Source organism: Pelobates fuscus, chromosome 5, assembly GCF_036172605.1.
Source record: "Pelobates fuscus isolate aPelFus1 chromosome 5, aPelFus1.pri, whole genome shotgun sequence".
Taxonomy (NCBI): domain Eukaryota; kingdom Metazoa; phylum Chordata; class Amphibia; order Anura; family Pelobatidae; genus Pelobates; species Pelobates fuscus.
Genome location: NC_086321.1, coordinates 192,811,908 through 192,827,264, shown reverse-complemented (window position 1 = coordinate 192,827,264; position 15,357 = coordinate 192,811,908). Strand labels below are relative to the sequence as shown.

Here is a 15,357-nt window from a genome sequence, read left to right as displayed (position 1 = left end):
TGCCAGCCATGATAGAAAGTTATTAGAACACACAGTTTATTTCAGTTTGCTACATAACGGGCTGTGTAGCCACAAACCAGTTAGAGTGCCTATGATGACCCATGTCCACCACCGAAAGCGCCTTCAATCAGGATGTGAGCATCAAAACTGGACCATAGAGCAATGGAAGAAGGTTGTCTGATCTGTTGAATCTTGTGTTCTTTTAGATCAGATGGATGGCCTGGTGTGTGCTTCATTTACATGGGGAACAGATGGGAGTAGGATCCACTTTAGGAAGAAGGCAGGCCAGCAGAGGCAGTGTTATGCTCTGAGCAATGTTTTGCTGGGAAGCTTTGGGTCCTGGCATTCATGTGCATATTACTGACACATCACACCTACGAATAGATTGTTGGAGACCACATACACCCCTTCATGGTAATGGTGTTGGATAATGCACCCTGCCACGCTGAAAAAAGTGTCCAGGAATGGTTTGAGGAACATGGCAAAGAGTGTAAGATGCTACCCTGGCCTCCAATTCCGATTAAGCATCTGTGGGATGTGCTGGAATAAGAAATCTAATGCAGTGAGGCCCCACTTGCCAACTTGCAGGATCTGCTGCTTATATTTTTGTTCCAGATACCACAGGACACGTTCAGAGATCTTGTGGTGTCCATGCCTCAACGCATCAGAACTATGTTGGTAGCACATAGGGGAGCTACACCATATTAGGCAGGTGGTTTTGCTTTTGTGGCTGATCAGTGTATGTATAGTTCCTTTTCTCTAATATATATATATTTTTTTTATTTTTTTTTTCTGTGTAAATATAACTTTTTTTTCCAAGTATTTGTTATTTTGGCACATCTATTCATTTATTGGATTTCACAATTTGTCAACTATCTAATGGCAAATAATGACAGCTGTCCATTGAAATAACATACTCCGTGCATTTTGCTTATCTTCCTTACAATGTATACCTCTGTCCTCAGGTTCTGTGCTTTGTGGTATTTGTCTGCTTTGCTGCCACCCTGTCTGCCTATTTGGCCGCCCCACTCTTCGAGTTCATCATTACCCTCATCTTCATCATCTTAATTTCCAGTCAATACAACAAGCGTCTGACAGCCCTCAACTGGCCCTGCATGGTGTGTGACCTCTGACCTTTACTAGGTGATGACTGAGCATGTGAATTGAATGTGTGTAGCTTAGTCGATTCCCTGTACAGTGAACAAGTACTTAGTGAGGAAGTGTATGGTGCCTACTTCATTGAGTACCTGCTCAATAAATGTAGTAGGTGTCTTTCTAATAATTTATCTGCAAATTGAGATAGGGGTGCTGCTTCTGATGATATATAACATACGCAACGATGAGTGAGTATTTGACTTGCATTTACATTCTGCCCTATCTGTTTATCAGTGAAAGTGGTCAATTATTGTTCCTCTAGCAAATGGTTACTGTCATATTGACAGCAATGGTCCACTCAATATGATTCTCCATTGCAGATTCAGATACCCGCTACTAAACCTGGCTAGGTCATTAGTAAATGCTGAATATATGAATGTACGAAAACAGATGTTTTCTGCATTGAGTGAAGCAGGTGACCATTCAGTTGATTCTCTTCTTTGTGTAACCTTTCCCAGTTTTGGCACCAAGACACAAAGCAGAAAATGTATCAAAGTGGTCTCTAATCTGTTTCCATTTGTAAATATCTTATAAAATGGTCTAAAACATGTCTTTTCTATATATAAATTCCCTTGGTTTTGATATTTTTTTTGCAGTTGAGCAATCCATAAAAATTGCTGCCTATAATTTACATGTTGTAGAAGGGAAATGAAAGAGATCCTAAAGTAACTGCCTTGATTCATTATATAAATGCCATATACTTGATGACTGCATTGTTCATGTTCTTCCCATCAGCAGAAGAAGTGATACAGGTCTGACAATTCGTTCAGCACTTTTAACACGTTACTACACAAAGTTTTGAAAGACATGAATAAAACTTACTTTAGTTTACTAGGACTTCAGTGAATCAAGAATAATGTAGTCTATTATTCGTGTAAATAGTTATGATGAATTGGTGTGAAATTATTTGATCATTTGCACAGTTTGTGAAGTTAGGTGGTCTTCAGGAATTGTGAGTGATCTTTGCTTTTATGTAGTGAAGGCTCACAAATGGATGGAATGCTTGGAACATGAGAGGACGATGAGGAGTGAATTCTTGTTGGTTGATTGCTTACCATAACTGGGTACATTAGGGGTGAATTAAGTAACCACTCAATCACTCTCTTATTCTTCTTTCAGGATTTTTTGCGCTGTGTTTCTGCTGCTGCTATTTTGTTGGTAGTCTCCATTGTGGCTATATTTCGGAGTTCTGGTTCTGGAGGAGCAATAACAGCAGCTGTGAGTATTATCCTCATAATGTGTGTCTGCTCCGTTCTCCATCTCTTTACATACCTTCTTTCTGCTATAGAATAGCAATCTTCCACTGCAGACATTCCCTTCATTCCATGTCTCTTCAGTTGCATTTGTTTTCTGTTCATGGTGTTTCAGAACTTCATTCTGTTCTTTCTTAGTCATACTGCTGACATTGTCTGCCTCAATTCACAGCCTCGAACACTGTTATTTATCTACCTTGTTCTCTGAGTTTTGCAGCTTACAGTACATAATGTAAGATGTCATGTATGCTTCAAATTTTTAAAAAACGTTGTAATCACTTTGGAATATGATGCCACTATATAAATAATAATGAAAGGGGTAAAAGATCATTATTATTTATAAATTATTATTTATAAGTCACAATTATGTAGTTTTAAACTTTTTTACTGTTTAAAAAAAGAAGAGAAAACACCTTAATATGCTCAGATGACTGGTAATTCTTACATACGGTTATCTAAATATCATATGGTCCTTCTTAGGACATGTTCTGCTATTCTGAATTTGAACACTCTACTTCCCCAATTACCCCCATAGTGCATATTAGAGAATTCCCTATGGGAATGATGGCAAAACGTTGCAAATCCGGGATTTGGGAAGATAACTCATGGTACAGTAAGGAGCAGATGGAAACACCACTTTTTTTGAGAACCTATGTGAGCAGGCATCAGGCAGTAAAGGGCCTTGTGTCTTTACTCTGCCATGCCATCTGTATAAATTCAAAGGCTTAATGTGAACTTTGCTATGTGCAACAACAGGGAAAGACCTGGGAAAGGAGCAGGAGGGGAGAGAGTGGCAAGATGCCCGTAAAGTGTCCATCTGTGTAGGCCTACTGGAATAGATGTTTAAAATTATGATGAGATGGTACACCACATAACGTTAGTATGCCAGCAAAGATATATAGAATAAAAATACCACTTCAGATTTATCTTGGTGGATATGTGGTATGAAGTGATCATATGTGGTGGGAGTGCCCCAAAGTGCATTCTTTTTGGAATTACATCAAATCATTACTACCAATGGATTTTGTTTGGCATTTCAATATTGATCCCTGAGCTTTCCTTCTATATAGGCCCACCGAGGAAGTACCCTCTGACTCCAAAAAGTTTAAAGCTGGTAGTGAGGATAGCTCTACCTGCTGGCTGGTTAAAAGATTGGCTCTTGGCTTTACAGGAAGCACCACACAAAGTAGAGTACAACCCTCAAATGGACATGGATATGGTCAATAATTCTTTAAGCAGATTTAGTAAGATATGGGCTCCCTGGGAGGATTTAAGGCTGGAGAGGGAGGCCTAGACTGCCCTTAAGACCATATCACAAAGGGTATTTGATTTTTTTTAAAATATTTTAGTTATTCTGCATCTGTCTTTTGTTTTGGGGTAGTTAGTTCCTTTTTTCCCCGTTTTATGGTTATACTGTATATCTCAAATATTATGACTTGTTCTCTGCTCCTTTGACAACACTAGAAACAATTCGGAGCAATATGCACAGGGTGTCGCTTGTTATTTCTCCTGTGTCATGGATATATCAGATGTTGCCTTTCAACAAATAAATAATTTTTTTTTAAAAAATAAGAGAAAAACCAACCATATTTCAAAAGAGTGGGTAATCGTCTTCACATAGCTTGTAAAACAATTACAAACGCAAATATATCAGTGTTAAGTTCTTTACAGAATAATTGATTTTTTTGTGAGTAATCACATGTTTATATATATTTGGAGAAGAGGTCAGGTCTGTCAGGTAGCTTAAACAATTCTATATTCCATTCTACAAATAGCCTCCACAGTTACAATGTATTATAGGCATACAGATAGCTTAACCAATGTTTTCTAAAGGGGCATAATAATTATGAAAGGCTGTGCCCCCAGATTTTCTTTTGTTTCTCCAATGTCTAAATCACATTGCTTAACTTAACAATTACTCTATTCCACAAATATATCTCCTTCTAATACTTATCTAAAGGGGTAATTATGCCAATGACATTTCCTTATGATGTCCTACCTTTCAGTCTTCTCTGTCTAGGTTTAATCCAGTTTTACTTATTGATTTAATTACATTTAATAAACTATATTCGTTATGGTTATTAAATCTTGTGTATAGTGTATGTAAATTGTTTTTTTTTTTTCCGGAGTAACTATTGATGACTCACTAGACTGAGGTCACTGTGTGCATAGCTTGTTTTTATTGCTCACTCTTAGCCCAAGGGTTCTTAGTACTGTAGGCAATCTGTCTTGTTACATTACTTCCCTCATTTTAATTATAGTCTTATTTGTTTCTCAGAGGTATGAGCAAAAAACATGGGTAGCGGCATCCATATTTATTTTTTACATAGGGATGTGAAAGGGGTCAAATAATTTCAGATTCCTGTGATCCATCTAACTCCTGGACCCTAGGCGACCCACTAATATCACCCTATGGTTAATATTGCTTAGTTCTCAGGTTAGATTGATTGTATGGTTGTGTTCTGTTTCCCTATCTAACTTGTGCTAAGTGATGCTTAGACTCTGATTCTCACACTCATTATACACTGATCAGCCACAACATTGAAACCACTGACAGGTGACATTAATAACATTGATTATTATGTCGCAGGGGCTCACGAAAAAGCATATTTGCCAACTTTTGTACACTTTATCTTTGATGCTTCATTTCATGTTGACTTAAAGGAGTACATTGTGCCATTTGAATTTCATGTGTTGGAAACGGGAAAAATGGACAAGTGAAACGATCTGAGTGACATTGACTGAATAATGACGGGTCAGAGCGTCCCAAAATGGCAAGTCTTGTGGGGTTTTCCCAGTTTGCAGTGGTTATTACCTACAAAAAGTGGTTCAAAGAAGGAAAACCGATGAATCAGCATCAGGGTCATAAATACCCAAGGCTCATTGATGCACAAGTGGAGTGAAAGCTAGTCCATCTGGACCGATGACACAATAGAGCTACTGCAGCTCAAATTGCTGAAAATCTTAATGCTGACCATGATCGAAAGGTTTCAGAACAGGCAGTGTTTCTTAGCTGGCTGTGTATGGGCTGTTTAGCCACAGACCGCTCAGACTGCCCATGATGACCCTTGTCCAGCTGATGCTTTCAGCCTATCAATAGCTTCCCATTGAGAAGAGAGAATGAAAAAGATATGTGCAAAATATGTACAAGAATTCTGTAGAATTTTAACAAGTGAAACATTAATTGGAAACATGGAAATCTTGTTTTCAATACTAAAACTGTTTTCTTCTCAAGGTGTTCAAGAAAAATCTACATTTTACCATACAAGTCTAACATTTTACCAACATACAAAGTCTAATGATACCAGGTAGTCGTCTTTATTTAGTGTCTGTCAGCATAGCAAAAGACAAGTTCATTAGTGAACAAATTTTTTCTCTAGAAATAAAATATATTCTCCGGTTATGGGTGTGAACTCGAAAGGGATTAAAAGTAAAAGACAGTTACAGTGTGTCTAGAGAGCTTGGGATTTCAAATGTAGTATCAGGTCTGTTTAGATTTTCTTGGGTTGCAGTAAAACAAAGAAATGCTTGAGTTGTCAAATTGGATGCAGTCCAGAAGAGAGGGTTTAACCCTTGAGGAACAAATGTTAAACTTTCCTGTCATTGCAGTCAGTTTCCAAAATGTCTTATTCCAGCATGTAATGTTCAGTTTATTTGGCATTGGCAGCTCCATGCAGCCTTACTTTTGTTAATTGAGTTGGATATCCTGTTAGTATTAGATATTGTTAGTGTAAGATCTGAAAAGAACAGGACAGTTATGAAGACATAGACTGGTATTGATCCTCGAAGGGCTAAGAAAAGAATGTCAGATTTGAACCCTTTATGTACCTTAATTATAGAAACACTGTGGTGGTGTGTGGCTTGATCAGCACCCGGAGCAGTCATATTTCTGCAGAGCTCCAGCACCATAGCATATAAAATTTCACCGATCATTTTCACTCATCATCCAGCAGCAATTTAACCCCATCGGTGCCCCTGTTACTTGGAATGTCATTGGGAAAAAAATAAAATAAACTCAAAACTCTTTCTGGGGAGGGAAGCTGGAACATTAGAGACCCCCCCCCACCCCCTCCTGTGGTGCTCAGGGGATATTGGGCGCTATTACTAACATTATTATACTGCCCGTAGTAATACTGGTAACCACATCATTTTTTACCACCATATTTCCATTGGTTTTACTATTTTGCTTTACTAACCTAGTGTTTTCTAAGAGACTAAGAGAATACCTGGAAGCCATTACTAACTTGGCATCATCTGTACTGGGTCTTGCCCTCTCCATACTTTATGTGTGGACTGCTGCATTACATATACCCCACCCACCCCTCTATAAAATCCCCTTGATATTCAGGCAGAGTTCACAGCATTTAATCAGCCCGTTTAATATTACTATTAATATACATAAAAGCCCTTGATCCAGTTATTCATCGGCTAGCAAAGCAATACACTGTTTTATGTGGTCTATGCCATGCTTTTATTTAAAATGCTCAATGTGACAACCTGGAACAAGCTCTAAATAAAGAATACAAAAATAAAAAATAAACACTGTGGTAGTTTTATTTTTCTTTGTTATTCTATTGTCTTTAATAGGCTGTTAAGACTACAGGGCCCTTAGTTTTTCATTAAAAATGCCATTTAAATAATCCTTAACTTACCTGCAATACAGGCCTGAGATACCCTCTTCTTGGTAGCTCTATTCAGGCTTGATGACCATTTTGTCCAATCAAACACTTCTCGCAGAGTGGCAAATGTGTGGCCTTGTGATCCACCAATCAAATGTTTCTATCAGTCAACCTCGGTTCTCACTGCAGAAACACCTTCTAGTCACCGTCAGGAAGAAAGTCATTGAGGTGTGTTTAATCCCACAATGAAAGCATTGCAATATCACTAAAACAGCAATGTTTTACATTATGGGTGAAAAATATCAGTGACACTAACCCAGACTTCATCTGAATGAAGTGGTCTGGGTGAATATAGTGGTCATTTAACTGTTTTAAATGTAATGGAGGAATCTAGTAGGATGGATACAGGATACAGGTAACTCTTTTGGACTTACTTTTCCGACTCCTGATTATTATTCAATATCTATCTTTCGAACTCTTTTTGTTTGTTTTTTTATCTTGTATGCATTTTCTCTTATGTAGTGTCTTGTATATGTGCTTGTATAGTTTATAATCAGGTTTGTTTCACCTGTGGCACCGCCTCCCCCGCCTCCTTTTTTGCCATATATCTTTCTTATTTGTTTAATGGTTTTGTTTCCCTACATGAATACCTCTGTCTTATCTCTGTGATTTTTTTTTTTATATTTCCCTTTGTATTTGCTTGAATCACCCTTATCCTCAAATGTCCACAGATGCAACTGCCCCACTCCTTAGCTTTATTGCAGGCCCATCTGACCCTAAAATATCTCTCTCCCTCAGCAAGATCTGATTTTCTCCCTCCCCACCCGCCCATTTGGGTAACTTCCAAAGTGTTTCTTTAATAAAGGTACATACCGGGTTCAAATCTGACATTCTTTTCTTAGCCCTTTGAGGACCAATGCCAGCCTAAGTCCTGTTCTTTTAAGATCTTATACTTACAATATCTAATACTAACAGAATGTCTAACTCAATAAACAAAAGTAAATCTCCATGGATCTGCAAATGCCAGATAAACTGGACTTTCTATGCTGCAATAAGACATTTTGGAAACTGACTGCGATGATAGCCAAATTTAACATTTGGTCCTTAAGGGTTAAACCCTCCTCTCCTCCGGATTGCATTCAACTTGACAACTCAAATATTTCCTTGTTTTACTGCAACCCAAGAAAATCTAAACAGACCTGATACTGCATTTGAAATCCCAAGCTCTCAAGACACACTTTAACATTTTTTTTTCTTTTAATCCCTTCTGAGTTTACACCCATACCCAGAGAATATAGTTGGATTTTTACAGATGAAATGTGTTCTGTGGCAGATGTTAATCTGTAATTTCTTATCCTCCCCAAACACGTGATTTACAGGAAGGACCACGTAATCAGTTCAGATTTACTCAAAGATAGGTAATTGTATTGTTAGATCTGTGAGGGATCAATGGGTAAATTACTTCTACTTGTAATAAAGGGTGGGTGTACCACAGTGAAACTACAAAATATGTTGTAAAGAAGTGGAAGAACTGGTCTGGATTGTAATACTGAATATTTCAGATTTTTAAAAAGTTTATTTTCAAACTTGAGATACAGCCAAATACTTCCATTCACTTAAGGGAACACTATAGCGTTTGGAATACAAATGTGTATTCCTTACGCTATAGTGCCCTGGTGGCCATTTAGGTCCCAGGTCCAGACCTGTAGGTAGGTAAAAAAGGTAATCTTCTTACTTTTAATCCTTCTCAGACCCAGTCTCCGCACTGACATCCTGCCTGAGATCAAAATGACTATGAGACCATGTGATTAATATAGCAGAGTTTTACTCTGCTAATATCGAAGAAGTGCCTCTAGTGGCTTTATTCAAATGAAGTGGTCAGCATGCCCATAGTGTCCCTTTAAGTATATTTATCATGGAAATATATGGTCATGTTACCTTATCATTTTCCTAGGCAGCAATTTTATATGTACGTATAGAGTTGTACATATAAATACCATTGGATATAGGAAATTACCCCCAGGACACAGGGCAGAAAAGTTGTGTTGCATTAGTATACTTGAGGCAAAGAAGATTGATAAAGAGCCTGTATCAATGCGTTACCAAGACCAATATAAAATGATTCACCATTTGGTTATCTGTGATCAACCTTGTCAAAGGTCTTTGAAATATTGACGGAGAGGAGTAGAATGGCATCTCCAGGCTAGGGTCTATTGAATTCAAAGAGCCCAGTACAAAACCAGCTATATCCAGATTAATACATTTTGCTAAAAATCTTTTGATTCAGTTCGAGGAAACATATTAAAGGACCACTATAGTTCCAGGAAAACATCCTCGTTTTCCTGGCACTATAGTGCCCTGAGGGTGCCCCCACCCTCAGGATCCCCCTCCCGCCGGGCTGGATGGAGAGGAAGGAGTTAAACTTACCTCTTTCTTCAGCGCCGGGCGGGGAACTCTCCTCCTCCTCTCCTCCTCCATAGCGACGTCATCGGCTGAATGCGCATGCGCAGCAGGAGCCGCGCGCATTCAGCCAGTCCATAGGAAAGCATTCTTAATGCTTTCCTATGGACGCTGGCGTCTTCTCACTGTGACAATTACAGTGAGAAGAGCGAAAGCGCCTCTAGCGGCTGTCAATGAGACAGCCACTAGAGGCTGGATTAACCCTATTATAAACATAGCAGTTTCTCTGAAACTGCTATGTTTATAGAAAAAAGGGGTAACCCTAGCTGGACCTGGCACCCAGACCACTTCATTAAGCTGAAGTGGTCTGGGTGCCTATAGTGGTCCTTTAAGTGCTTTAGATGTAAAATAACTCATTACAGAGCGAAGAGATAACTGTCCAGAGTGTTTAAACAGGCCATACTGGAAGAATATTAGTCAGCTCAATTCTTGTGATGTCAGAATATGCATACTAATAAAGACATAAAAATAACTGATCAGTATCAAATCAGATAGCAGCATGTCAAACAACTGAGTCAGCCTTAACATTTACTGTGATACAAAGATCCATACTGCTAGGTATGCATATCCTTCATCTGACTCATTTTGTTCTTCAAAGGTACTTTATCTTAAAGGACCACTATAGTCACCCAGACCTCAACAGCTCAATGAAGTGGTCTGGGTGCCAGTTCCCCTAGGTTTTAACCCTACAGCTGTAAACATAGCAGTTTAAGAGAAACGGCTATGTTTACATTGCAGGGGTAATCCAGCCTCTAGTGACTGTCTTCCTGACGGCCGCCAGAGGCGCTTCCCCGATGCTCAATGCGAAAATTGCATTGAGCACGCAGAGCATCCACAGGAAAGCATTGAGCATGCTTTCCTATGGGCGTTTTTAATGCGCTAGCTGCTCTGCCCGCACATGCGCATTCGGCTCCACTCGGGAGCTGATGTTGGAGGGGAAGGAGAGGTTTTAACCCCTTCAGCCCAGCGGGAGGGGCGCCCTGAGGGTGGCTGGGACCTAAGGATTATATAGGGTCAGGAAAATTGGTTTGTTTTCCTGACACTATAGTGGTCCTTTAAGCTAATGAACTTAAGTCTGGGCAGATCATGCCAGGTGGAGTCCTTAATTTATTTTGGTAAGCTCACCAGTCGCTGTCAAATCAAGCCATTTCCTTGGATACATTTTGCATCAGAGTAACCCTTATTGTAGCAAAAACAGAAACAGCAGAAGTAAAAAATATAGCGGGGGTAGGGAGAGAGGTAAGGGTAGTAGGGGGAGGGGGAGGGGGAGGGGTAGAAAGAGACCTCCTCGTCTTCGTTCTCCCTGTAGCGGCCCATCCCGTCCCTCTCGGAGTCTCCTCGGGCAAGTGTGTATCCGCGGTTCCTCTGGGAATCGTTGCCACGTCACTGCATTTAGTCACTTGTGAGTCCTGTGGTAGTCATGCAGAGGCTCCATTTGCCTGGTGACTACGCCGTTCTACCCGAGATGAATTCGAGCCAGGGCGTCCAGGTCTGAAGATAGCGTTCCGTTGTTCCCCTTAATGAGGCAGTGAGCTGTTCCATGCCATGGATCTCCTCCACTTTTTCCATCCAATGTTGCAGCGTGGGGATTTGCGGGGTCCGCCAGCGGACCGGGATAAGCAATTTAGCCGCATTGAGGAGTTGTTTTGTGAGAGATTTTTTATACCTCGAGAGGGGCATGTCAGTGTGATGGAGGAGCATATGCAATGGTTGGAGAGGGAGGTCCGAGTCCACAATATTTTTTATCTGTGTGTGGATTTGTTTCCAGTATGGGGCGATGTGTCTACAGGACCACCAAATATGGAGGTCCATGCCCACCTCTGACTCACATCTCCAGCATAAGTCCGGGATGTCTGGTAGCATTCGATGTAGGCGCTCCGGTGTTCTATACCACCCCGTTAGCAGTTTGTAGTTTAGTTCTTGGTGTTTAGAACTCAACGTGCCCTGATGTGTCAGTATATGGATCTTGTCCCATTGTGGGTCGGTGAGCACTGTTCCCGTAGCTTCCTCCCATCTCGCCAGGTGTTTCAGGGGAGTATGTTGGGTAGAAGTTTGTAACAGAGCGTACATGGTAGATACTCCTCGGTGTAGTGGTCTCCGGGCTGTGCATATTTTCTCAAATTCAGTCATAGACCTGTGGAACAGGTGGCGTCCAGTGTGCGATTGGTAATAAGACTTAATCTGGAAGTATCTGAATCTGAGGGGTATTTTTTATATACACCCCTATATACTTATTAACCCTTAATAGGGAACACATGGGATGGGCGGCGTACTTTTTCTTTTCTTTGGTTTTTAGTAAATATTGGGGCTGATGTGTATTGTAGTCCTTGCTGCCGGCCCAGTAGTAATGGGAGTGAGTGCAGGACTTCTCTTTTTGTATTTGCTAATTATAATTAGGCTTTTTGTTTTTCATTTTTCAAATTTTGGGTTCCCACATATCATAGCATGAACAACTGATAAAGAAACAGTTTCTTTACATTTTTATTTAACATCAGCATGGTACAACAGTACAAAGGTGTCAGTCTTATAAGATACAATACAGTTAATATTATAACTGTGTCATAAGTTATTATTTATCATAAATGAATATGATAAAATTAAAGGGTCACTCTAAGCACCATCACGGCTTTTCATTAGAGCACGCTCAGCATTTTCTCAACAAGAGATGAGTGACACTGCTGATTGGGATAAGCTAATTATCCCATAAACACCTGCTGGTCAGAGGTGTGTGAGAAAAGAGTCTCTTGCAGGTTAGGGAGGGATTTGTCTGGCTGCTTACACACTCACTAAATACTGAAAACAAGGAAACTTGGTTTTAATAAAGTTAAGAAAATATACCACTATATTCTGAAGTCTGTTAAAATATATATATGGAATGGAAAAAACTTGAAAGTGTTACCTAATAAACACCAAAACAGAATTGAACAAATATGAAAAAGTGGAGGAATCCAATATAATTAATATAAAACACCATGGATATAAAGTAGTGTCAAACAAAATATACGTTTTAAACAAGTTTTTCACAGGTTCTATTACATTGTATTGCGTTTGACGCTACTTTATACCCTGGGTGTTTTATATTCATTATATTAGATTCCCACACTTTTTCAGATTTGTTCAACTTGTTTTAAATGTATGTATCTTTACAAGACAAGATATGTGTCTTTTTATTTTGGATTTTATTTTATGATTTAGACAAGTCACACTCAATGATGTGTTATTTTATACCATTGACATAATATAAAAAAAATTTATTATTGTCCCACTCTGTTATCATACATTCATTTTAAGGCTATGTATTATAAGTCCCTTTTTTGTAGGGGAAAATGATATACATGGCTATTGAATGAAAACTCATTCTCCAATTGTAAAATTAGATGTGTCACCCATTTAGTTGTAATATTTATTTATTTATAAAATATTTTACCAGGAATGATACATTGAGATTTTTCTCATTTTCAGGTATAATATATAACATGCTTTTTGTGGTATTGTGTGTATGTGGGCTGTCTGTGATATTAAATGTATGCATGTAGATTGCTTGTAGTATTTGGTTGTGTAGTGGGAACTGTATGGAGGGTTGTGTGTGTGTATATGTGGGCTGCCTGTGGTGTTGTTAGTGGGCTTGAGTATGTGTGGTTTATATCTAGTTTTATGTGTAAATTGTGGTCGGTCGGTGTTTGCTGGGGTGCTCTTTACTAAAATAAAGCTATTATAAAATTCAGCTGTCAAGCAGACATGTCTTTGCTAACTCTGTTGAAGGTCCATTTACAGGTTAATGAGTAAATGAGTATTTTACCTGCCATAATCTTAGATTTTACAGTTGACAGGAGTATCTTTCTCTCTCAGATATTTTGATTTTTCTTTGTGTATTCAAAACACCTTCATGAAATTGTTCGCATGGTCTTCATAGCATCGGGCTATCATTGCTTCTACACCAAACAGTGTATTGTGAGTGGTTGCCTGGGGCTTGTTCCAGACTGTGGGGACCCATTGTAAGCAGCATGGGAACCTAGCTTTGGGTCCTGACCAAGGGTTATGAACCACTGTTTTAGAATCTTGATATATCTATATGTTTGTTTCTAATAGTACTCATTATTTTCTATACAGCTTTGTTTTACTAGCATTGGGAAACCATTATTCGTCTAACTCTTCACCATCATTTAACTGTATGCTTATTTTTTTATTTTTTTTTGCTGCTGGTATTTACCCTTTTGCCTATTGACTCTAGTGTGTCGAGTCTGATGTGATGTTAGATAATAATCATATATTTCTACTTTTATAAGAATGGGTAGCCTTTCCTTAGTTTGTGCATTTTTTTTAAATTGATTTATCGATTACTTAATCATAAAGGATATTTGGTTTTAATCAAACAAACAAACTGGCAGTGTCATGCCAAAGTAAAACTTTAAACTCCCTTAGGGTGGCAGTCGTAATTTGTTTAAAGTATTGTTTACGGATATTGATTAATTCTGCTTGTGTTATGTATGGGTGCAGTGGATGCTTTGTGAGGTGAATACACCAGAAATAATTCCTCTGCATCAGTCAGTCAGGTTTATGACCCAGCTTAAAAATTTACCAGTTTTTGACATTCTGACATCCCAGAAACGACTAGTACTGACCTTGTATTTTGGTTTGTTTTTTATTTCCATGTGCAGTTATGATTGGTTTTGTTTTTCTGTTTTAAAAAAAATATAGTATTAGTTTTGCTTGCTTCCTATTTCTATAATAGGCGTTATGCCTAGCCACTATTTGGTCCAGCAATATGTCTTTCTTATCCCTCCTACCGTGCCCTTTGTTAGGATCTGACTTGTATCTTGCTGAGGATCGACTCTGTTGATTATGGTGTGTCAGGGTATTTATATCGGCAGACATTTTGTGCTATGATAGAAATTAAAATGTACATTGTCAGTCACTCTGAACAGAACAGACTCCATTTTGTTATTTTCAAGTTAACAAAGAGACATTAAATGTCTATCCTTTCTGTAAGACTAACCACTTTGCCAGAGCTAAAGGAATGCATAGTATAAACAAATCAAGTGATAAGAAGACTGTCTAAATGCTAATGGAATATAATCAATTCTAAAACCCAGACATTTGTGACAGAGAAGATTAAATAATTTAATTTTACTTTCGATAAAGTATTAGAGTCCCATTGTAGTGAAAGGTGAGATTAAGTTTAAGAACTTTCCTATTAGAAATTATAGCAGAAGTTGGAGACACATAGTCTGAAGAAAGCCCAAAGAAACTGTTTGATCTGACAGAAAACTTAAATTATAAACAACTATAAAGATAACCTAAATGACGTCAAAATAGCCACCAGGAAAAGTTAACTCTTTCCTGGATAGGTATGTTTAGTGGGACGAGACTGCCCTCTATAGACCAAATACTTAAATTGTTAAAAGGAAGGTAACCACACCCCCAGTGTCCCTATTGGTCTATTACCTAGTGACGAACAGAGAATCTTTTCCTTTAAAAGTTAAGACAAAGGGAAGAGAGAGGTATGCAGAGGAATGCAGAGAGTATGCAGAGGAAGCAGTTGGAAGCAGGCTAAGTCAGGAGACAGAGAAAGAGACCCATGACATTCAGTTCCTGAGACTACCTACTAATCTGATGAAAATATCTACTTAACTGGTAATTATACTGGTTTCAATTAATTAATCTAAATTAATTAACATTTTCTAATAGCATGATATATGACTGGATAAATCACGATCAGATTTCGATATTTAGAAATCTTCGTTAAATAAGAAGTACATGGTTATAACCATTCTATTCTGCAGATAGAATTACAATAAGTATGTATTTATGTGACATATCACATGTTAGCATATCGTGATATTTATCCAGGTGTATTGATTTGCTCTAAA

General features: G+C 38.5%; 1 protein-coding gene across 2 annotated transcripts in view; it reads left to right on the top strand.

The window, feature by feature from the left end:
- CMTM5 (CKLF like MARVEL transmembrane domain containing 5) overlaps positions 1–15,357 on the top strand; it is a 29,974-nt gene that overhangs the window by 2,284 nt on the left and 12,333 nt on the right. For both annotated transcript variants that reach the window (XM_063457148.1, XM_063457147.1), the window contains exons 3-4: positions 966–1,118; positions 2,275–2,373. In XM_063457148.1, the coding sequence (XP_063313218.1) occupies positions 966–1,118; positions 2,275–2,373 (252 nt within the window). The remainder of the gene's footprint in view (positions 1–965; positions 1,119–2,274; positions 2,374–15,357) is intronic.